The 25,799-nt window shown below is 44.0% G+C and overlaps 1 protein-coding gene across 8 annotated transcripts in view; it reads left to right on the forward strand.

Annotated features, from left to right (window-relative positions):
• LOC308586926 (uncharacterized protein) overlaps positions 1–25,799 on the forward strand; it is an 81,422-nt gene that overhangs the window by 51,222 nt on the left and 4,401 nt on the right. Inside the window, exons 4-5 of one of the 8 annotated variants that reach the window (XR_014008130.1) lie at positions 18,991–19,069; positions 20,627–24,805. The exons of 5 other annotated variants lie outside the window; for them this stretch is intronic. Coding sequence is in view for 1 of the 3 variants with exons in the window: in XM_081194141.1 (XP_081050267.1) it covers positions 18,991–19,004 (14 nt within the window). In the remaining 2 variants the exon portion in view is untranslated. Of the gene's footprint in view, positions 1–18,990; positions 19,992–20,626; positions 24,806–25,799 lie in introns of those variants that run through there. 2 more of the 8 variants (XR_014008128.1, XM_081194141.1) reach the window with 2 other exon arrangements.

Here is a 25,799-nt window from a genome sequence, read left to right on the forward strand (position 1 = left end):
ACATGTACTTATGCTTTCCACCATGAAAGGTGGTACTGCCCTGCCTTTCGGTGGTATTGCCCTTCCTTTGAAACACCCTCCCTAAGTAGACAGATGTGAAGGCCTTGCTTTTGCCCAGATTTCAGATGGTTTTTGGAATTGTGCTCTTACTGAGGTTATTTTATTTTTACACAATTCATTAGGTTGCGTGTTTTTAGTGGGTTTAAATTGTGTTGGTATGTTGTGCGAATTTGTTTTATTCATACTTCTTTCTCACACCTCCCTGAAACCCTTTGATGAAGGGCAGTGCCAGTTAAGGGATATTTTAAAGCAATGACAAAGCTACCCAAACAGCAAAAAGCTGAAGGAGCGTCTCCACCCCCATCATCCAGCCTGGACACTGAGGTCCAGCTCCAAGGGTCTTCTGGCAGTTCCCTCACTGCAAGAAGAAGTGAAGTTACAGGGAACCAGGCAGAGGGCCTTCTCAGTAGTGGCACCCACCCTGTGCCTTCAGTCCCATCAGATGTCAAGGAAATGAGTAACTATGTAACCTTTAGAAGACATCTAAAGGCAGCCCTGTATAGGAAAACTTTTTAATGTGTAATGTTTTCTTGTGTTTTTATATATGTTGGAAGCCACCATAGTGGCTGGGGTAACCCAGTCAGATAGGAGGGGAATAATAATAATAATAGCCTTATAGATGAGGCCATCATAGGGCATCAGTGATAGAGCATGTGCTTTGCATGCAGAAGCTCTCAGATTCAAACCCCAGCATCTCCAGGTGGGGATCAGAGGGTCACCTGTCTGAAACCCTCTGGAGTTGCTGCCAGCTCAGCATAGGCAATACTGAGTTGGAGGGACCAATGGTCTAACTCAATAAAATATTGTGTCCTTGGTTCTCATGGCACCTGCAGCAGCACAACAGGCAACAGAAAGCAGAAAGAAACATTGCTACAGTTTCCAGCAAACACCAGAAGAAGACACCCATTCTAATGTTTCTAGCAGGCTCTGACCTAGTGTTATTCCAGGTGTTTGGAAACATCTAGATGACAACTTCCTGCATCCAGTGTAGTGCTATGCGAATGTTCCATCAGCACAAGGATTTCTGCTTGCACAACAGAACATTCCCCTTCTCTCCTCCTTCTGCCAACCTGTACATCTGTTCTATGGGTTCTCCCAACCATCTGGAGCAGATTTGGGGATGGGCCCAGGCACACAAGGTGGCGACAGGGAAGAGGAGGTCCCATGGCTCAAGCAGAGATCCTTGTGCCGACAGGACGTGTTCGTTGAATGCTGCCCTGAATCCCGGTGCTTCCATTTGGTAAATTTCAGACAACCAGTATGGGGAAGGATTGGGAGAGCAAACTTCAAGTGCAAGCACTAGTGAGCCCACAGATTTTTGGGTGCGGACACCATCCCTGAGCAAGCACCCCATACATTGCATACACATAAGCTCTTGCCAATGGGATCAGAGCCTTGCAAAAAGCATTATCATTGATTGTACACACAGAGCCTAGTCATAGTTTGTAATGCATGTAAGACCCTTTCAACTGCATGCTGTATGTGCAAAAAAGGTAAGAGCAAAGCCAGCAGGTGTGATCCCACTCTTCCCACGAACGTTCAGTCTGCTCCAATCATTGGAGCCAACTCCTAGGGGCTGAGGGGGCTTCACACCCCCAATAAAATACTTTGGGCGGCTGCCTCCCCCCAAAGTTGATGGGTATTGCCATTCAAATGGTGTGCATGCATCACAACATGTGATCGATTAGACGGGGCAGGGCTTACCTGCCCCCTAATATTTTATTCTCCAATAGAACATCTGCACAGGCCTTTAGATATCTAATTCCTAGTGCGTGTGTCCTTTGTTGTATCCCCGGGTCAGCATGGCATGATGTAAACAACAGTCCCCTTTAGCTGTAGCGTTGATCGCCTAAAAGTTTTACAAGTCCATAAGGCTGTTAGAACTAATTGACATCATTTAAAACACACACACACACACCCTGGGTCTAAAGCTCTTTGTTGATTGTAAACCAAATGTTGCCAACTTTTAAAATTACTTATTAAAAGGTAGTCTACAGTCAGCCACTATAACCCTCCACAGTTCATGCCAAGTAGACGGTTGCATTGAGTCCAGGCTAATAAACATATAGACAAATCTGGGCATAATGTATTTGGTGCTGTAGTGTTCACCAATGCCCTGTAGCTGCATCATTTCCTCTAATAGCAAACTCAGCTGGTGAATTTCAAGAGGACTGGAGTCAAAGTGGGTGGGAGCACTGAGGATCAAGAGAAAAACATCAGCATGCTCGGGGGGATCCTGACGACTGTGGAAGTACAAAAATGTTGGCCAGGGCAAAAAAATTCAAAAGATCCCAATGAGGACTGAACTGTTGGGATACTGCCAGGGAGACGGAGGCATCAGGCAGGCCTCCAGTCGTCTCCGGACGATCACCGGTCTCCCGTGGAACAGCATCAGTCAATTAGCGACACAAGCCTCAGAGACACTCCAAGACTCGTGCACACCCTTTCAGTAGAGTCTCCACAACGAAAGGATGCAGACAGGAGAGCATATTTACAGCTTTATTCAACGTAGATCAGAACAAAGGAAAAACATGACTGCTTGCCTCTGTGTCCAGAATACAAAAGCTATATACAAACGGAAGTTCCCAGCAAGAAGCTGGAAGTAAACAGGCATGTGATACACAACAATCATGCCTGACCCTTTTAAGGTGGAACGGAACTATTTCCTAACATGAACATGCTGAGTAGTCATTGAATGAATATTAGGGCATGGCTGGCTAAACAGAAGCATTCCCCCCCCCCCAGGAAATCAGGATAGGCTGCAGAATTTTGCTGCAGATCCCACTTGTCATATTAGGGAACCTGTGGGCTTCCCACAGGCATCTAGGTGGCCACTGTGAGAACAGGATGCCGGACCATTGCCTTGATTCAGCAAAGCAATTCTTATCTTCTTAAGTAATCAGGCTATCAAAAGATGCTGTCGAGTATGATGTGCAGGTCAGTGCCTAAGATCTCTTGTTGTTGATGTAGTGGGGTGGGTGTGTGCAGGATGAGACAATGTCAGTCATGTATAGATGCATTTAATAATTATAAAAGGAAACGAAAGGTTGGTTTCGGAAACAAGTGGATCAATCTCTCAACAAGAGCGAAGCCAAAATGGTGCCACTGAGAAACAAAAGGGAGATACCTGGTTGTTGGGGTAAACCCCATGGTATGCAGGAGTGCAAAAAAAAAAAAACCCTCCAATAAAAAGGTGATTTTGAAAAGCCAAAACACCCTAATGAGAACTGAGCCTTCTCCTTGACTTCCAGGAGCTATGGTATTTTAAGTCACACATCCAAGGTGGGGAAGTTATGGAGGGTGTGGAAATTGAATTAGCCTGCTTGATCCCTGACTGCTATGATATCCTGGAGGTGGACCTAGCTGCCTAAAACCTTGAGGAATGGTGACTTGCCCAAGGCCATTTCTCTGTGGTGGTGAGGATACACTGCAACATTTTGTTGCAGATCTCACTTCTTTCAGCCTCAAGTTTGAAATGTACCAGGATTGTCAGTTGAGCAGAAGAAAAACAGCCTGGCTGGTTTTGCGGTCATTGCTAAGGCCATTTGATTTTGCTTTAAAATGAAGGGTGGCGATGTCAGTCATTTGCCATTCGCACGGGGCACCTTAGTAAGTCAGAGATCATAGACCAGCTGGAGAGGATTCTGAGATCCTGTGCCCTTCTTCTTCCAGGTTAAGGGAGCACACTGAGCATGCCTTGCCTGTCTGTTCCCAATAACAAAGAGCCTGAATTGCCCGCGGAGCTTTGTAAGGGGTTTATAGCAATTAACCATCATGTGCAGAAACAGAAATAATGTGATCCTTATAATATCTCTCTGAGGTAGATTATGCTGAGGGATGGTGACTTGCCCAAGGCCAGAGCTGAGCTGGGACTCTGGACTGAAGCCACACCCAATTCTCTAACTGCCACATTATATTCCTACTGCATTTGTGGGGAGGGATAAGATAAGAGACCATTTAGCTGACAACTGGCACAGGAAAGCACAGCCGAGGCAGAAGGAAACAGAACAGATCCTGCTTCCATCATCCACTTTAGTAGAAGCCCATTTGTCCTTTGTTAGATAGCCTGTGTATATAAAGCCAACCAGCTGGCAAATCAGAATAAAATGAGCGTAGTAGGTAGGCATGCAATTCTCCTTTCACTCTACATCCCTATCTGGGCTTGGTTTGATGTTCAAATGTTTTTGCTTTGTTTCGTTTTTGCCAGAACTTAACATTATTGCCATGGAGTTTAATTTTCATGAACACCAGCAAGCAGGTCAATTAGGCCTTGGACACTGATCATTAATCACCTGGGCCTCGGAAGAATCGCCTACTCACCTGTATGGCCTGGGGTCAAGTTACTGTCTTCATCAGGCGTATTTGTTATTGTCAGGGCTTCCTCTGGAATGTGGATTTCCCCCTTTCCTTTTTTCTTTTGTGTGTACAATCATAAGATTGTAGAGTTGGAAGGGACCCCAAGGGTCATCTAGTCCAAACCCCCCCCCCACAGGAATGTCAACTCAAGCATCCACGGCAGATGATCATCCAACCTCTGCTTAAAACCTCCAAGGAAGGAGAGCCCACAACCTCCCAAGGGTGTGTGTTTGTGAGTGTGTGACCTCTGAATTGTGGTAGGTTCCCCAGCCTTGATGCATGGGACCATCCTGTAAACCTTAGATATGTACCAATCTGCATCAGGTACCCATTGGATCTGTATCAAAAGTTCTTGGTCACGCCAATTATGTGATGCCTCTTCCCTAAACCCTTACACTTTTAAAAGAACAACTTATATCAAATAAAGCAATAGCCAGCAATCCATTAGAATACAGTGGTACCTCGGGTTAAGTACTTAATTCGTTCTGGAGGTCCGTATCTAACCTGAAACTGTTCTTAACCTGAAGCACCACTTTAGCTAATGGGGCCCCCCTGCCGCCGTGCCGCCGTAGCACGATTTCTGTTCTCATCCTGAAGCAAAGTTCTTAACCCGAGGTACTATTTCTGGGTTAGCGGAGTCTGTAACCTGATGCGTATGTAACCTGAAGCGTATGCAACCCGAGGTACCACTGTATAAGAGTAAACAGTGAAATTAAATATAAGCAAATAGTAATTAAATGATTTACACTTATCAATTACACTAAAGAATAACTAAACCATAATCAATAAAAATAATGGCAAATCAGAATGCATAAAATTCCATAAACCCTGCAAAACCACGTAAAAGGATCAAATTGAGAAACAAGGACTTATAAAATCATTTGTACAGCAAAGGATGCTCCTTCAGTTGCCCCTCTGTTTGTTTGCACCGCTGGCATGAAAGCTGCCTCTTCTGACCAGGCGGCCAGAATAAGAACACATTTTTCCTCCGCTTTGGACTCTGGTCGGATCACATTGCGATCGTTCATCTCTGGATTTGTCCTCCTGAGTAGAGCAAGCCCAATTTTCTACTCAGGGATATTATCCCAGCTCTGGAGCTGTGACAATTTAGCTTTCTCTGTCTGGACTGCCACCAGAACTGCTGCTGCAATTACCACCCCCTTCCTCCAAAAAACCCCCTCTAACAATTGCAGCAAAATTCTTTCGCCCCTGGCATGGCTCTGCCTGCTCCGAAATGGACAGTGAGCCCCTGGGGTCCTTCAGGGATATCACTGGCTTCCAATATTGATATAAATGCTGCTCTCCAGCTGGTATCCCCTTGGTTGGATTCCTTCCCAGTTAAATAGTAAATTGCAGCCGCAATGGTGTAGCTGGCATTACAGAACATGCCAAGCACAGGCAATAAAGAACCTCAAGAGCTAGTGGATTTCTCTCTCTCTCTCCTTCTTCTCCCTTACAGATTGTCCTGTTCTGTAATAGCAAATTGGGTCGGGGGCCAAGAGAGCTTTAAAGCCATCTTTTCATCTCTTTCATTCGGGCCCAGCAGCGCAACTGCTGTGTGGCACACAGCTCAGCTCAGCTCCAGCTGTATCTCTCTGGCAGGCTATTATGCTGATCAATAACCAGGGGAACATCACCCTTCCTTACCTCCATATACAATCCTATTCCAAGACCTATTCAGGGGAAGGAGAAAATCAGCCCAGGGATGGTACAAAACTGCTTGGCTCCTAAGAGCGTTTCATCTCTCACCGTGGACTACAGGTCCTATCTGATTCAGCCCAGGTAGACCCCACAGATAAATAATCAGATTTTGACAATTTGCTGGCATTGCGCCACAAAGGGTGCCATTTTAGGAAATGGTTTGGGCCCAGGTTCAGAAACCCGAGGACAAATTCGTATTTTATCACATCTGTTATGATGGGCACAAGTGTGCATAAATCACAACATCCCCTTTTAAAGCACCAGTTATTATCAGACTGATCAATTGATATAAAAACATCCCTGCTCCATCCTGCTCCCTCGGTTCAACTTCCAAGGCAACATTAAAATCAACACACACGAAAACCCAAACAAAAATGCAACGCCTCAGAACAAGTAAGTCAACAACAGTAAAACGGCAACAGTGGACACCAAAAAGAAAGTAAAAGAAGCAGGTGGCAATATAATGAAATGCATTGCTTCTGCAGTCTCAGTGTCGTTCCCTCATTGCAAATGGGGCCCAAGGCCGAAGGAACAATGGGAAGCTAGTGAGACAGTGTCATGGGTGCTCATCACAAAATGGCTGCTGACGTATGTGGGGATGCATCTTATACCTTGGGATGATGAAGAGACAGATCAGTCTTTTTACAGTCGGACTCAGTTTTGCAAGTGCTTCTCTAGAAGTTCCATTTAGGCATTAAGCTGTGGCTCTTCCCCCCCCCCACTTTTTTTTTAAAGTATGTAAGAGAATCCATATATAAAAGCATAGTTGCAACTGGACTTTATCTATCTATCATCCATCTATCTATCATCTATATTTATCTATCTATCTATCTATCTATCTATCTATCTATCTATCATCTATCATCTATCATCTATCTATCTATATCTATCTATCTATCTATCTATCTATCTATCATCTATCATCTATCATCTATCTCTATCTATCTATCTATCTATCTATCTATCTATCTATCATCTATCTAAATATCTGTCATCTATCTATCTATCATCTATGCACACATTTCTAAATGTATATTATCCTAAAATATGCATTTGGGTATTTTGGGGTGGGGGGTGGGGGGGTTGAGCCAATAACTGTATCACAAAATGTGGAGAGGGGGGATTGCAAAATTTAAAGGAGCAGTGCTATTTTTCTAGGAAAAAGAGGCGCCGGAACTCACAATGAACGCCTTCCTTTATTAGTATCAAACTTTATTTCAGTCACAGACCATCATAAGATAAAACATACTGATAAACTGAACACATAAGACTTAAAAGAGGTAAGGGATAATAACTAGTAACTAAAATGTGATTATATTATACATTCTTAAAAAGATAGAAACAAGGACAAAACGGTTAAATGCAACTATAAGGGAGGGAGTGTGAAGGAGCGCAGGTCTTACATTTTGGGCCTAGTTTGTGGCGCAAAACATCCTTCGATGAATATCCATCATGACAGCACAAAATCTAGCAATTGAGTATGTAACATCTGGGTTTTCATCTGGAAGTAGCAGGGAGGTATAAAATTGTTCTGTGTGACCTGGGAATTTTTGTAGTTTAGGTAAGAAGAACCTAGCTCGTATATCTGTGTAGTCTTGGCAGTGAAAAAAAGACATGTTCTGTTGTTTCCAGTTGCCCAAAGCCACAGGGGCATTTTCTCTCCTCATACGGTGTCTCATACGCCTTCCTTGTTCTCTTAGAACGGCAATGGCGCCCACCTGGGTGGTGCCAGAACTAAGTTCCAGCAAGTTCCAGCTGGAAAAAAAGCCCTGCATAGGAGAATAAAGGTTCTCTCTACCTGGAATCCCTCTGTAAAGATTGAACCTTTCAGTGCTGCCACAAGGCTGTTGCTCTGAGCCCCGCAGCTCTTGTTGAACAACAGCTCTTATCAGCCTCAGCCAACATAGTCAAGGATGATGGGTGGCAGGTGTAGTAAAGCAACACTTGAAGGCCACCATGTTTGCTGTCCTGGTCTAAAATGTGTTCTAGAGTTCCCAGCGTATTTCATCCAACTGCTGCTGTACTCTTTTTTGTTATCCTTCGTTCCTGCACTTTATTAATATTCTCAGCAACTGAGCATAACTGTTGCCCCCATTCCAGGTCCCCAATTACCACAATGTTTAATTCACAAGGCTTGTGGGACATAGGTGTCACTCTCCTGCAGATCCTTCTGCTCCCATATACCTGACCTTGCTAACAATCTCACACATTGACTTCCCGCCCTTCCCTCCATAACTCAAAGCTTTTCTACTGCATTATATCTTTATTTATTACATAAAGTTTCTCTATTGCAATTACTTTGTCATTTTTCTTCTTCTGCTTTTATCCATATCCTCCCTGTGATTTCATTTTGCTGTAGTGCTTTTTCAAACAGTCCATGAAAAGCCTCCATTTTTCTACAAAAAGTTCATTATTTTGATCTCTTAATTTCGCTGTCAGCTTTGCCATTTCCCCCCAGTCCATTACTTTCAAAAGCCGCCCCTCCTTTGTTGGAACCTTCTATTTTTTTTCCCATTTCTGTGCATATAATATTTTAGCTGCTGTTGTCACATATATAAATAATTTAGTCATCTTCTTTGGAACCCCTGTCCCTATTATACATGTAAAGGAATGTGGGACTTTCTACATGCAAAATCTGTTATCTACCACTGATCACTGATATGGCCCTTCCATTGGAACTCAGTGAGATGTTTCTAGATGGAGCTTTTCCCAGGGGAACATGCATAGGATTTCAGTGTTAAAGTTGGTTTTGTATATTGACTATATTTCTCGCTTCACACATCCCAAAGCAATTTACAAGAAAAGTAATATACAAAACAACATAATAAAACATTCCCACCAAATTCAAGGCAAATACACCCCAAATCACCTAAAGCTGAGAACATCCACCACACACCCAATGCTTGCTGATCAGAAGGTTGGCGGCTCGGATCCGCACGATGGGGTGAGCTCCCGCTGCTCTGTCCCAGTTCCTGCCAACCTAGCAGTTTGAAAGCACACCAGTGCAAGTAGATAAAAAGGTACCGCTGTGGTGGGAAGGTAAACAGTGTTTCCGTGCATTCTGGCAATTGTCACGGTCCTCCATGCACCAGAAGCAGTTTAGTCATGCTGGCCACATGACCCGGAAAGCTGTCTGTGGACAAACGCTGGCTCCCTCAGCCTGAAAAATGAGATGAGCTCTGCAACCCCATAGTCACCTTTGACTGGACTTAACCGTCCAGGGGTCCTTTACCTTTACCTTTTACCTAGAACAAACACCAGAAACAGCCGCTAAAAGTTGGATCATTGATACTGTCCAAATGCCCCTGAAAATAAAAATGTTTTTTTTCCTGGTGCCAAACAGATGCAGAGTCCCTTTCTAAACATGATTAACTTGGCAATAAGCCCTACTGAATTCACTAGGACTTGTGTCTTAGTAAGCATGCTGAGGAGTGCCGCCTTAATTATGTTTGGCTATATCTGAAGTATCTCTGTTGATTTTAGTACAAGCCCCAAGATGTATATCAATAGCTGATTTACGGATTTAACCAATTGTGCCCGCAGTGGTAGAATGAGTGATGGGGCTGGGTGCGCACATGGCGATAAGGAGGGTTCTGGTAGAGTTGCTCAGATTGTGGCTTCCATCCAAGCTGTTACTGAAATAGTAATGATTCAGGAGAGTGGAAATAATGATACAAATGCAGCTCTTAAATCGTACCAAATTGCATCTCCTCTAGTGCCTTAAATTAAAATTACTGTTGGGGGAAAAGAGAGAGTGTGAAATGATTAGTATAGCTTTCTGTTGTTATATAGCTGAGTTGTATAGAGCTCCTTCTTCTGCAACAACAACAACAGCAGGCCTATCTCCAGCAAGGCAACACTTGTGCTGGGAAAGACACCTTTGTTTTGTCACAGGTTCCCAAAGTGCCAGGGTGAGCTATCCTGGAAAATGGGAGCAAATTCTGCCTGGATTTCCATCATCTGGTGGTGCAAACAGAACTTCTCAAATGTTGTCCAATATTTATTTTGGAGCTACTCTATTCTAAAACGAGCAGAAAAGATCAGAACTGAATTCAGGGAGGTTGTGACCCTCTTTAGGGGTGGGGAGCATTTTTCAACCTCGAGGGCCTCATTCCTTTGTGGGCAACCCTTCTGGGGGCCGCATGGAAGTGATGGGTGGGGCAAGAAGCAATACTGGACAAAGCGACATAGGTAACCTTTGTACAGTAGGCTCACATGCCACAGGTACAGTAGGTTCGCATTTCCACATGTGCATCTCTCTCTGTTCTTCATCCAGGCAAGTGGGAGAGGCATCACCAGAGCTCAAAAACAACAACACTCCAGCTAGGTCAAAATACTCAATGATGACATGGGGAAGGGCCCTTGAGGGGCATGGCTTGTGGAAGAGTCCTGAGCAGGGATAAATCTACTATGAAACTAATAAAGTTAAAGCTTCAAGGCCTCTAATCCCAGAAGGGCCCAGAAGTGACTATAGTCCACATTGCTTAAAATGTTTGGGTCTAGTAGACCCAATTTGGGTTGCGCAACACAAATCGATTATTTTTGTTGTTGTTGCATGTATTTCAACAATCCCAAAGTTAGCGTCAGTAGCACAGAAGTTGTAAACGTGTGGTGATCTGTTGTGGAACCAGGGCTTTTTTCTCAGCTAGAACTCTCATTGCTCTTCTAAGCGACTGAGGGAAGTGTTCATGTTTAGTTCCAGCACCATTTTTTCTAGAAAGATAGCACTGCGTGGAACAACCCCACTGAAGAAGATAACAGTGGTTACCCAGACCTCGTTGCTGGTTGCGAAGGGGCCCCATAACAGTTCAAGCTTGAGGCCCCCCCCCCAAATGTAGGCCTGCTAATGGGCCTGAGGGCCCCATTCAGCTCACAGACCAGAAGTTCCCCACCTCCGGACTCCAGTTAAAACAAACAAACAAATAAACCACGTGCGCCGTGATGATGCTGTTATGGTGCAGGTTTTTCTTCCCCTGTAATCAATACCTAATAAAGTGCAGCTGAAACAGGAAACCTTTGCCGCAGGGTGATATGATCTCACATGCTTCCATGGCAACGAGCCCCACGTTCCGGCCCAAGGCATGGAGACCCTTCAGGAGCCCTAAAAAAGGAAATATGGATTCCATGTCCAATTAAGTGTGCCGTGCTTAGGAAAACAGCCCTGTTGTTTTATGAAACATTATCGTTTGTGTCAAGCTGTAAGAGCTGCTTCTCGCCTCACCGTTTTTAGGGTGGACCCCTGAGAGGTTTTAGCTTCTCTTGGAGAAGAAAGATGTAGTGACGCTAGGGGCAGAGCTTTATCCGTAGCGTTATGAGCTATGTTCCTGAAGGAAGCCCATCAGGCCACCTCATTGCTTAGCACCAGGCAAGTCATTAAAATCTGTTTAGTTGTCCCAGGCACTTTAATTGGAGCTTTTTCACAGGGTAGTGCTGCTGCTTTATCTCATTTGCTGCTGCTGTCTGTTGACTTTAGTTTTCTTTCAGTGACTCCATGATTTGCCCACAGCTCACCTTATTGACTCCATTATTTGGGAAGCACTGAATAATAATAATAATAATTTATTATTTGTACCCCGCCCATCTGGCTGGGTTTCCCCAGCCACTCTGGGCAGCTTCCAACAAAGACCAAAAATACACTAAAATGTCACACATTAAAAACTTCCCTGAACAGGGCTGCCTTCAGATGTCTTCGGAACATCAGGTAGTTGTTTATCTCTTTGACATCTGGTGGGAGGGCATTCCACAGGGCGGGTGCCACTACCGAGAAGGCCCTCTGCCTGGTTCCCTGTAGCTTTGCTTCCCGCAATGAGGGAACCGCCAGAAGGCCCTTGGCGCTGGCCCTCAGCGTCCTGGCTGAACGGTGGGAGTGGAGACGCTCCTTCAGGTATACTGGGCCAAGGCCATTTAGGCATATCCTCCAACATTTCTCCGATGAAAATGGGGACTTCCCATTCTATAATGATAGTTTTACTATTTATACCCCACACATCTTACCAGGTTGCCCAGCTACTCTGGATGGCTTCCAACATATATAAAAACATAATGAAACATTAAACATAAAAAACCTTCCCTATACAGGATTGCCTTCAGACAGTTCTGGAGTCGGATAACTCCATACCCTCTAACATTTCTCCAATGAAAAAAGGGACATCCTAAGGAAAAGCAGGACATTCTGGGATCAAATCAGAAACCGGGACATTTTCTCTAATACAGGGACGTCCCTGGAATATAGGGACGTTTAAAGGGTCTGGGCTGAATACAAATTTGATGGGATTTAAGTGGTTTTGAATGCTGCCACAGTGCAACGAAGGCTGTAAAGGATTAAGAGGGCAACAGTTGCTTACATCTAGGACTTTTGCCATCTTTTACCTTTTTAGAGGTTGAAACAAAATAAAAAAATTCCTTCCAGTAGCACCTTAGAGACCAACTAAGTTTGTTATTAGTATGAGCTTTCGTGTGCATGCACGCTGCTTTGAATATCTCAATGACAGGCAGAAATCAAACAGACACCCTTTTGGAAGCTGCAACAGTGGAACTTCTACCTGACTTTCAGGGCCTCTGTCTGGAAAAAAAGAGATGCCACTCCCTAACTAACAAAATACAGAAGGCATTTTGCCTTCATGTTAGGCCTTTATAATCCCATTCGCCATAGTATATTATTGGTGCAAGGGCTTTGTTAAATAACTTGCAGTCCTCACCTAGGTCTACTATTCTCAGCCACTGTCAATTTTAGTGGGAGTTCAGAAGTTTATTGCTGGATTCAACCTACTACGATCATGCGTAGTAAAAGTTCCTGTTGAAAAATAGTATTGAGGTGACTCCAGAGCTAGAGAGCGCAGACTCAAATGTGGAGTGGGAAACTTGTACAGTGGTACCTCGGGTTACAGACGCTTCAGGTTACAGACGTTTCAGGTTACAGACGCTTAAAGTTACAGACTCTGCTAACCCAGAAATAGCACCTTGGGTTAAGAACTTTGCTTCAGGACAAGAACAGAAATTGTGCTCCGACGGCGCAGTGGCAACGGGAGGCCCCATTAGCTAAAGTGGTACCTCAGGTTAAGAACAGTTTCAGGTTAAGAATGGACCTCCAGAACAAATTAAGTTCTTAACCTGAGGTACCACTGTAATGACATTAGGACTTCATCAGTCATAAGAAAGGACCACCTGGCACAACAGAGGGCAAGTCAGGCTGGTTACAATTTCCCCATCAAATGGTGGGAATGTTTATGAAAAAGTGGCTATAAATATGAGCTGTAGTTCAGGATATGGACAAATGTATGCCCCCAATTTCTCCACATTTTTCTTTCTTAGCTACCCACTCCATCCCATGGTAGCCTCACTTTCATTTCATTTAATGCCTTATCTACCCAGGAGGCACGAATCTGACCATTATTTTGCTTCCTCTTTTTTCCAATCTTCAGTTTAATTCACCACATTTCTGCACTGGTTTGCAATTAAAGGAAACAAACAAGTCCTTGTGAAAGTACATCAGCATTTAGTGCGCATTTCTCCTAACACATGCAATTTTGCCACACACACACACACACACACACACACACACACACACATGTAGGTTTCTATATATGCATTATATATATATAGGTTTCTATATATAATATGCATTGTTGTACACTTTTTTGTTAGACAATTGCATCTCAACATTTGTAGAAGTGCAAGTTTTGAATGGCAACTGCATGCTAGTTCCTGCATTGTTCCAAAAAGTGCAGATTAGGAAGGTTTGCCTTAAACTGCAAACTGAAGAGAATTTTCTCCCCCATCCCTGTTATCTAGAACGTGTTTGCTTGTTTGTTTTGCAAGCCAATTGTGTGATGAGTACTGATCTCACAAAGGCACTGATATCCAAGACAGTGTTTGAGGACTTTCCTCAAAGGTTACCGATTCCCCAAATATGCTGAATTACCTTGCAGTCTCTTTCCCTTTTCAGATACAACCTTTCCCTGTCTGTGTTGGCAAAGTGGGTCCTGGGAGAAGGCAAATGGACAGACAGATGTGTTGTGAAACATGCCTAGTTAACAAATACTCTCTCTTTTTTTAAAGGCAACTTAGTTTAATCAGTTGCCTTGCTTCCCTGTATCTTGAAATCTATGAATGACAATGGAAGTGCATGCAGCAGAAAGCCACTCAAAGATTCCCAATTTATTTTCATTGATTGAGAAAGCCACAAGCAATGCTGTTTTCCTCCATTTCAGAGGGGCAAATGACACATTACACACAACCCTGACACCATTCTTCTCTGGCCTTTGTACAACTTGGAGAAGTGGTGGCTCAAAGTGGAAAAGTAGTATTGGGAGGGAAAGGGAGTTCTTAATCCTCTCCCTGCCCACAATTTCTCTGTCCCAAATGATTCAACATAATTTTGATCCATGAAGGGAGAAGCATGACGTAGAGAAAATACAGGTGTGGAATGGGTTAAGTACCTCCTTTGCCATTTCTCCACTCAAAATCCCCCCTCCCTAGGGTGATTTTCCTGAAAAGAAAAAAAGGAGTTTCTCTTGCACACATTTATGCTTAGCATTTAGTTAGCCCCAAAGCAGGCTCCTTGTCCAGCTCTGAGATTAATCATCTCCATGTCATCAAACGTAATGCATGAAGTGGCCCTCAAAATCATGTTGCGAAAATATAATTCAAGCTTCCAATATTCCAGCTAGTAACTGATGTGAAAGAAGTGAAGTGTTCTTTTTTTTCCCCAGAGCAGAAAAGATTTATCATTAGTATGACATGTTAACATTTGAAGATGAAGTGCTTCTGTTTCATAAGAGGTGGGAATTTGAATTTGGGGGGGTGAGGAACAGAATCCCATCATTTTTTTAATTGTAGCAGGTCACCAGCCTGATGGGGCTAATCATTTCATTAAAGGCAAAAGCACAAAGCTCGGTAGATGGGCGTTTGTGCGACGGAAACAAAAGAAACCTACAACATGCTAAAATAGTTTATTGGCATGCATCGCTTTCCCTGGAATTTGAGCAGTGACTTCCTAATTCAGAGTACCTTTCTGATAACATTCAAAATTCATGACAATGAAAAAAAGAAAAGAAAAAGAATCACTTGGAGCATTTCCAGTCCAGTTGTAAATAGAAATATTAACGTTTGCCTAATGAACAAAGACTTTCTTCTTTGCCTTCAGCGTTAGGTGAAGGGTCATGGCTCAGTGGTGAGGCCACTGCTTTGCTTCCTGAAGGAGAGCAACAAATGACAGCCCCGCCCCCATTCCCATCAAGGCACAGGTCATTTTGAAAGATGAGGCAAGGAAATCCCACAAGCGCATCTCTTCCTCCATAGCGCGAAACATGGAGGGCCATAGCTCAGTGGCCATAGCTCAGAGCTTCTCAGCAGTGGTGGTGCGGCACTGCTTACCCATCACCAGCATCACTGCAGATTACCAGGGTGGGGGGGTCAGCATGGTGTAGAGGCACCCCTGGGCGCACTGGATTGGCTTCACCAGAGCATTTGCACCATGCCAACCTCGCCACTAGGGACACGGGTGGCATTGTGGGTTAAACCACAGAGCCTAGGGCTTGACGATCAGAAGGTTGGCGGTTTGAATCCCCATGACGGAGTGAGCTCCCGTTGCTCGGTCCCTGCTCCTGCCAACCTAGCAGTTCAAAAGCACGTCAAAGTGCAAGTAGATAAATAGGTACCGCTCCAGCGGGAAGTTAAACAGCGTTTCTGTGTGCTGCTCTGGTTCGCCACGCTCTGGAGGAGCATGGAAGCGAACCCCGTTCCCCAGATTACAAGACTACCGCTCTTAACCACTACACCACACTGGCTCTCAGTGGCACAACCTGCTTCTGGGAGCACTGTGTGAGGAAACAGAGAGGTGATGGCAGGAACTGAGGTCTCAATGGTGAAGCAGAACTGTTTACAGTGTTTCCTGTTTCCTGTTTCTTCATCAGGGAAGTGCCACTTGAGGTCCCCTTCAGATTAGCATTGAGCTGGCATTGCCTTTAAAAATGCAACAGAAGACCAGGTTGCATCAAGTGTGACTAGGAAGGGGGAATAAATTTGATTCAGTTTGCATTTTAACAGGAGCATTGTTAATTTGCACTTTCTAATATAGCACAGACCAAATTCCAGCTATCCGTCAATATTTGCACTTCTCTGAATGTTGCAAAGCAGTTCTCTGTCCAAAGGGTGTGCACCAAAAAATGCACATATTAGGGGGAAATGAGCACAAATGCGTTATTAGTAGCTTTAAAATGTGTGCATTATGAGAAACTGCCGGTCAGTTTTTGTGAGGATTTTTTAAACAGATTCAAAGCGGTACAGAAAGGTGGTGAACCAATTTTAAGATTGGAAATATGAGAAACTGAGTGAAACTGACAGAGTTGTTTATCCCCAGGTATGGCTTTCCGTTTCACAATGGTATGAGAAGCCAAAGCTGGTACCTTCAGCTTGCTTTTTGGAGAAGGCTGTAGCTCAATAGCAGAGCACCTGCTTAGCATGCAAAAGGTTGCAAATGTCCCCTGTCTGAAACTCTGGAGAGATGCTGCCAGTTAGACAACACTGAGTTCGTTTGGCCAAGAGTTTGACTTTCTATGCTCAAATGCTTCCTGCGTTCCTCTGTTCCAAAACTTGGAAGAGTCACAAGTGGCTCAGCTGGGCTCTGGGGTACATGTTATGATATATTTTGTCCATTCCTGCTGTGTTCTAAGCACATCACAGGACCATAAGCCCTGAGAAGAAAGGGAAGCATCAATATATCTTGTGATGAAAGGCAGGACATAGAAATGACAAATGAAAATTACAAGGGCTGTACCTCAAGGGTAGAGCCAATGCTTTGCATGCAAAAGGTCTCATGTTTGATCCCAGGTAAGACTATCACCAGGTAAAATGGGGGAAGACTCCTGCCAGCTTCCTACATTCCAATGTAAAAATAAAAGTGACAGTATGATTGGTAGAACCTCACACCAGGAGCATCTTGCTACTGAAGGTCAGTTTGGAATCTGTAGAGAAGGGAAGCCAGTCAGAAGAGAGGAACCTGCTGCAAAGGGATGGAGACTGTGACATATTGATGAGCTCCCAGCCAAATTGGGATTTTGGCAGGCAGTTGCCTCTATGATAGTAACCTGTGCACAGCCAGGCTTGTGAGCCATCCAGTAGATTCTGAGGACGAATTGCTCACCATATATCATGGCCTGCTTGACAACCGCTCTCATTTTTAGCGTTCTACACAACTAGTTTGGGGAAAATGACAGGCAGTTTGTTGAGCTCCTGGTGGACTCCAGTACAGTGGTACCTCGTGTTACGGATGGGATCCGTTCTGGAGGCTCATCCGTAATGTGAAATGCCTGCGACTCAAAGTGCTGCGTCTGTGCAGGTGCACGGCGCGATTTGGCACTTCTGTGCAGGCACAAGCGGCGAAACCCAGAAGTAACTTGTTCTGGTACTTCCGGGTTGCTGCGGGATGTAACACAAGGTATGACTGCACATAGCTGCTAGGCTTTGTTTGGCTTTGTGGGCCACAAGTCATGCAATTTTGCTCCTGCAACTTGGATGCAGTTGCTATATGTGCTGAAAAAATGCTTCACCACCACTGCTATCAACGTAGGTCGTCGAAAAGGGCAAGCCATTGTGGCAGGACCCAAAGTGAGACCTCTGATCACAAACCCAGCAAAAGCAGGAGATCAGCTTAGCAGGAACATTTGATGCAGTGACTTGCAGGAGGCAGTGATGGAAGGAGATCTGTGATTGAGAGGTACATCTCACACTGCATTTTGCTTCCTGCTTCACTTGAAAGCCTCAGTTCATCAATTCTGAATAATAGCCATCAGTGGCCATTGAGATCTGTGTTCACATTTAGACTGTGACTCTTCAGTTGTGAGAACGGAATAATGATATGACGCATTTTTGTGATTGAACAGGAATTGTTTATTCATTATAGATTCTGGATTTTGACCCCTCTTGGGCAAAATATTACAATTGCAATATTAAAGATATGCATTTTTTTTACATTTCCTTCCTGGTTACAATGTGGCCTTAGCCTGCATTCATAAAAAGGTGGTCAGAAAGTAGATCTTGATTACCATTCATCACCATATATAAAAGAGACCCCAGACAACTTATTATGAAAATATAAGAAATGAATACAATAACATTTTTAAAACACCCCAAAAAAGTGACAATGCATTATACCACCGAGGTGGGGTTTTTTTATTTAAAAAAAATGTATTTCTCCCACAACAACATCAGTATAATCCCCAGAAAAACTGACCAGTTAAAATAGCCAATGAAAAGGTACTCTCCAAAGCAGCAGAAAAGTACAGCAGTCAAATGTCTGGGAGAGGGAGGAAAGTCTTCAGCAGGTGCAAAAAAGATGAAGATGTAGGTGCCAGGTGAGTTTCCTTGGGGAGAGTGTTCCATAAACAGGGGGCCACCACAGAAAAGACTCTCTATGATGGCACTTTGAGGAGGTCTTCCAATGATGAGCTCAGGCTCCATGTATGCTGATATGGAAATATGTGTTCCATAAGGAACTGGGGTCCAGAGCCATGGAAGGTTTCATAGGTTAAAACTAGCACTGTAGATTAGGCCCAGAAATGTACTGGAAGCCCATGCCTAACATCAACAAGATGGGAAGCCTTTAAAGCAGTATGAAGAACCTATGGCCCTTCCATTGTTGTTGGACTCCAGCTTCTTTCAGCTCCAGCCACCATGACCAGGAATGATGGGAATTGTGGTCTAGCATATCTGCCCCTGCTCATCAGAGCTGGATTTGGGTCCTCTGGCTACCCTTATGTTACTATAATTGTCTGAAATAGGACAGTGACTATTGGCTGTTGGCATTTTTGTGAATACTGACAATCCCATTTTTAGATATATCAGAAAATTGATTTGTGTTTGACCTCTTTTTAGATATATACCAGTGAATATTCATGATGTAAAGAGTTTTCAGACATTGCCCAAATGTGTCTGGATTTGCCAATATACACAGGTGAGCCTCAACAGCCATGTCTTTTGGATATTCACCGTAGCGTGCACACGCACACACACACTGTAAGTACAGAAAAACTAGTAAAAATTCATGAACTTGTCAACCCAGTGCTGTAAAGAGGCATTCTGCTGTGCTACAATACTTCTTGAGAAGACAGCGATAGCAAGCCTAAGTTGCCTTGCTAGGAAGTGAGTTTGATTGAGTTCACTGGACATTCTTGCTAAATGAGCTTATTTAGGATCAGGCTAAAATCAAGAAGTCATTCTCATGCAATTTTGGACCTTTTGATGCTAGAGCATTTTTAGCCATTGCACAATACTTCTCTAATTGATTTCCTAGTGACAGTGGCATCATATTCCATCTGCATGTAATGGGTTGTGTTGTATCGCATCTAAAATATTAAAGCTTGCAGACAATATAGCCTCACCACTGTCTGCTTATTTTAAAATCTGGCTAGACGTGCACTTCTGCATAATAGCCGTGGACAGCTTCCCAAAAAGTATATTTTGAAAAATCCCCTTCACTTTGATTTAGTAAAATTAAAACAAAATGGTCACAGAATGTTGTGGGCCTCACACAAAAAAGATGGGACACTGCAGTGGACACATTTCTGAATTATGATTGACATTTTTAATAAACAAATCTGACTAGATGGTGCTCCCATGCTGGACTTGGTCTGTTTTATTTCCATGGGTCAAGCACATATTTAAATCTTTGCCACTGAAATTGTTGGGACTTAAAAACACTTAACATGTCTGGATTGTGTCTAAAGGTGTTTTTTAATTTTAATTAGCTGTGTCTACTCCTTCTTTGATGTGGTTTCCATCTCTCTTATTGGAACAGCCATGCCCAAGAGAGTTTATAAAATAAATCAGGGAAATCTGTTCTGAGTCATGATATTAGGAGTGAGCTAGACCCTCGTAGGGCCGCGGGTGGCGCTGAGGACTTGCCGATCAGAAGGTCGGCGGTTCGAATCCCCCCGACAGGGTGAGCTCCCGTTGCTCGGTCCCTGCTCCTGCCAACCTAGCAGTTCGAAAGCACGTCAAAGTGCAAATAGATAATGTAGGTACCGCTCCGACGGGAAGGTATACGGTGTTTCCGTGCGCTGCTCTGATTCGCCAGAAGTGGCTTAGTCATGCTAGCCACATGACCCGGAAGCTGTACGCCAGCTCCCTCGGCCAATAAAGCGTGATGAGCGCCGCAACCCCAGAGTCGGTCACGACTGGACCTAATGGTCAGGGGTCCCTTTACCTTTACCTTTAGACCCTCATATGCCACCCCTTCTTAAATTTTATCTGCATTTGTTGAGATTATAATTAATGAATGGTGGATCCATTGCTCAGAGGCGGGCAAGCTACAAGGGTGAGCTGGTCCTTGTAAACAATACAAAGTTACCCAGATGTTGCCTTGTTATAACACCATCCCACTGCCACACACACACACAAAACTAACGCTAAGATGCTGGAAATCTATACTGCTGGGCAATGATCATTCTGGCGCAGCATATAGACAAATATAGTTGTCGCAAACCAAAGCATTTTAAATTTCTACTTTCAGAATGGCAGAGCCTAGTAAAAGGGAGAAAAGGGCCTCGATTAAAGCAGGAATGGGGAACCTGTGACATTCCAGAGGTTGTTGGACTACAGTGCCCTTCATTCTTATGCTGGCTGGGGCTGATGGGAGTTGGAGTCCAACCACATCAAAAGGCCACCACCCCCGAATTAAAGGATCCTTGACAAGCTGCCTAAGACTTTCATACCTTTGCAGGTAACAGATTGAAGGCCTGACTGTCTAAATGATGCACAGACTAAGGCTGCTGCACTTAGAAAATGAAGCTATCAAAAGCAAGACCCCTTCATGTAGATGCATGGCATATATGACATGTTGTGGTTGTGAGGCTGAATTTAATCATTAGCTGATCTGGACATCAGGGAGATCTGAGGAGCATAATTTTGAATAGGTATGGAACATCTCAGGCTGTTCATGTTCCCCAAAGAATCTGGGCCTGTAAATTATAAGCCAAGCACTGGTGATGATGATAAATAATATTATGGTGGGTTTGTTCATAGATGTTGCTTTTCAGCCACACACAAAATTCCTCTTCCTCCATTTTGGCTCCCATGCATGCCCACCCTTCCAGGTCTGGACATTAGATGAATCCTCTGGATAGTAGGTCCACCATAGAATCAGTCACCCTCATTGGTGCTGTGTTCTCCCTTGCTGGAGGTCTTGAAGCAGAGGCAGAATAGATATCTGTTGGAATTAGCTCTGGATTTGCCACCTCAGACAGAGGGTTAGACTACTACCAAGCAGCCTATAAGGCTTCATTTAACTCTGTGCTTTTCTTCTAATTTTTAATTGCAAATATAGCAGAAAAGAGGAGACAGCATCATTTCCCATGAACAATAAGAATAATCCACCAATCTTACTTTAAACATAGACATTGCTATACACCCAAATTGGTATCCAAATGAGATTGTTCATTATTAAGATAGATGTTCAACTGTGGAAGGACCACTGAGGAATGGATGGTGGGTCTTCACCTATCCAACCTTGAAGCACAAGTCTCTTTGCAACCATAAGGACTCACAAGCACCACTTTTTAATGCCTTGATCAATGTATACATTTTACCATTATAGTACTGGTTTCTTTGTTGCAGTTGTAACAGGTGTAGAAACGCATGAATGGTGCAGACAAACTGAATAGAGAAAATGTTCTCTCGCACCCTCATAACGCCAGAACTTGTAGACATCCATTGAAGCTGAGTGTTGGAAGACTTAAGACGGACAAAAGAAAGTCCTTCTCACACAGCACATAGTTAAGACTATGAAATTTGCTCCCACAAGAAGTGATGGCCACCAACTTGGATGGCTTCAAAAGAGGATTGGACAAATTTGGTGCTTTTTCCCCCCCTAGAAAAAAGAGGTGCCAGAACTCATCATGAACGCCTTGCTTGTTCTCTTATAATTGCTATGGCACCCATCTGAGAGGTGCCGGAATTGTGTTGCATCGAGTTCCAGCTGAAAAAAAGCCCTGGGCATATTTAGGGTTATCAATGGCTCCTGCCCACAACTGCTATCTTCTTCCTCCTCTATCAGAGTCACTATGGAGGGGCCGCTGAGACCATATAACACCAGTCCTGAAAGACCTACATTGGCTCCCAGTACATTTCCAAGCACAATTCAAAGTGTTGGTGCTGACTTTTAAAGCCCTAAACAGCCTTGGCCCAGTGCAGTGGTACCTTGGGTTACAGACGCTTCAGGTTACAGACGCTTCAGGTTACAGATTCCACTAACCCAGAAATAGTACCTCAGGTTAAGAACTTTGCTTCAGGATGAGAACAGAAATCATGCGGTGGCAGCACGGTGGCAGCGGGAGGCCCCATTAGCTAAAGTGGTATCTCAGGTGAAGAACAGTTTCAGCTTAAGAATGGACCTCCAGAACGAATTAGGTTCTTAACCTGAGGTACCACTGTATACCTGAAGGAGGGTCTCCACCCCCATCGTTCAGCCTGGACACTGATGTCCAGCTCCGAAGGCCTTCTGGTGCTTCCCTCACTGCAAGGTGATGTTACAGGGAACCGGGCAGAGGGCCTTCTCAGTAGTAGCTCCTGCCCTGTGGAATGCCCTCCCATCAAATGTCAAGGAAATAAACAACTATCAGACTTTTAGAAGACATCTGAAAGCAGCCCTGTTTAGGGAAGTTTTTAATGTTTGATCTTTTATCATGTTTTTAATATTCTGGTGGGAGCTACCCAGAGTGGCTAGGGAAACCCAGCCAGATGGGTGTGGTATAAATAAATTAACATCTTCTTCTTCATCATCATCATCGTCATCATCACTATGCCTATGGATGCCAATAGCTGGAAATCACAAGTGGAGAGAGTGCTGTCATGCTCAGGTCCTTTTTTTGCACATCCTGTAGCCATCTGGTTGGCCATTGGGAGAGCAGGATGTTGGAAAGGATGTTCCTATTTTCATTGGAGAAATGTTGGAGGGTATGCTAGCCATTGACCTGATCCAACAGGCTCTTCTTGTGTCCTTAATGCACTGAAGATTAAAAAAATACCTTCTTAGCAGCACATGTCGTAGTGATCTTAAAAGTAAGAAGGCAAGGCTCATCAAGAGGCTGGGAAAACAGAGGAATAGTGATCAAAGTGTCTTTGATTCAGTACCTTTCACTTTATGCAGCTGACTGTATTCCTTGATTTTTTTATTGATACCTCCCCACTAACTTTGAAGAGTCAGTCCATCTAAGTATTATTTCACAAGAAGTGGGGAAATGGCTGTCACAATTGCATTTACTCAATTTTCATAAATCACTTCTCAAAAAGATGATTCCCTGCCTCGGCCCTCTGGCTCATTCAGCCAGCCCAGTTCCCATCGGCAATTGTCTAAGGCAAACACAGATTGATGTGGCGGTGGCGGAGAAGAGGTGCAGCCTGCTGTTTGTCCTCTGCCTCTGTTCCTCTTGGCCAGCTCACATGGCTCCTTCCACATTGCACAGAGCAAACCGTGATAGATTTGAGCAAACGAGAAACGCAATTCAAGCGCAGCTTGCCAAGCACCACCGGAACACAAGGCTGTCACACCTTGTGAAGAATTAGAGGACAGCAAGGGAAGCTTAGCACGCAGCACCATGAAAACGAATGTCTTTAAATATATCTTAATATCACAGTGGGGTTGACAGCTCTAATATGAGATTACTTTTCTTTTTTTAATGTAAAAGATTTAATTCCAGGGGGGCACTCAGGCTGCAACCAGTTGAAGTATGGTGAGATTAAAAATATATATAATTATGATCTTCTTAAATGATGCACTGGGCGGGGGGGGGGAAAGAATCAGCAAGAATAAGAAGACATTTTCTTCTAGACCGCTAAATAGCTTTTGTTTAACCCCTACTATTGCATTAAAGTTCACTGTCCTAATCCCACTCATCAGACACCCACCCACCCACCTACCCACTCCTATTTCATGTTGCTATAGCCTCTTCTCAATCTGGTTTATGTTATTCATTTAGATTGAAGCGTAGTCATGAAACAGTTGTGCTTTTTTGATTAATGATATATGAGAAATTAGGGAATCTGTCCATTTCATTTTCTTGCTTTTCCAATCTTTTCAGCTGTCCTAATTTCACACCAGTTTGTGATGTTTTTATTTTTAAAAGTCCTCATGAAAATGTGTGCACATTTTTGCAAGCAATTTTCTTGAAATGGCTTCTCTATGCTAACCAGGAAGTGCTATCTCCAGTCAATGGAATGACTCTTCCTATCTCTGCGGCTGTGACCTCCTGGGTGATGCATTAGGCAGTTCAATGTGCATGTGTACTCCGTTCATTTCCCTCCTTCCCACTTCTGCCTCCCGTGTGGCCCCAGGCACTGGCAACCCATGCTACGTCACTGCCAGAGGGTGGCAAGTAGAGTGAGAGAGTGTTGTGATCAGGATGCAGGCCTTACATTGTGCACAAGTCTCTTCTAAATGAACTAGAGCTGTGATCTCCAGTGATGGTACCAAACACTAAAGGATCAAAAGGAAGTTGCCCTGAGCAAACAGGGTGCAGGGGATGTGATTGTGGTGAGGATTCCACATTTCTCTCATGTATAGAAACAATTATGGAATAGAAGGGTATTATAAATTTCATCCCTATTTCACAGCCCTTGATACAAATCTGAAAACAAATTTTTGATTTATTAATGCCATCCACGCCACTTCCCAGACAAAGGAACTGGACGGGGGGGGGGGGGAGGCTGCAATTCTGTGCTCCAAATAGCTTTCTGAAAGCCTCTGGGTATTTTTTAATATCACGCTTCTCAATGTTAATCTCTAAAGATCACTGAACTTGCATTAAATCTACAGATAAATAATGTTACACAGTATTACGGAGGTGATAAGATGTGGAAAGCTGCCGTAACCTTCTAGGTGGATTTTCATGTCTAGGAAAGAGGAACTTTACAACGCTGGACTACCATTTGCAGGTGGGGGCAATCTATCAGTAAAAAGGAATAATGTAAGGGCATTTAGCAAGTTCCTCTCTTTTGTGCTATTGGGTGGGCTTAACGCACAGGTCTCTAGGACTCATGGCTTGCTAAGGCAAAAGCAGCTTACCAACTCTAGACTGTGGCTTGCTGGGTCTTTCACAATAACACCTTTTTTCTGTTCCAGGCAGGCTGTAAAACCAGTTTTCACTGAGCCTTTGGTAAATGGCTGGTGGCTTTCAATGGGAGCTTTGAATGGGGGCTGTTTTAATAAAGGCAGTGGTGTTCATAATTTTCAGCCCCACTCCCGCTTTGAATAATTGTCCCACTCCTAAGGGAGGACTGAGCTCTGTTCCACTCCAGGAACCGAGTTGGGATCACATGAGCCTGAAACTCACCATGACTTGAACCTGATAACTAAACCAGGGCTGGGCAATGTGGTGACCTGCAGATGTTCAGCGCCAGCCAGTATGGCCAACGGTTACAAAAGATGGGAGCTGTAGCATCTGGAGAGTACCATGATGTCTACCTCTCAACTAAACCATGGTTTGGGTCAGATGTGATGACCCAGTGGCCCTCCGTATTTTCTTGGACACCGATTCCCATCAGCCCCAGCTAGCATGGCCAAGAGTTGGGGATGATGGGAGTTCTAGTCCAACAAATTCTGGAGGGCCACAGGTTTCCCCATCCAGGTTTAGGTGATTATCAGCATCAACAGTGAGTGTTGCCTAAATAGGAATTAACCATGTTCACTT

Source organism: Podarcis bocagei (genome assembly GCF_964188305.1).
Source record: "Podarcis bocagei genome assembly, chromosome: 5".
In the NCBI taxonomy this organism is placed as follows: domain Eukaryota; kingdom Metazoa; phylum Chordata; class Lepidosauria; order Squamata; family Lacertidae; genus Podarcis; species Podarcis bocagei.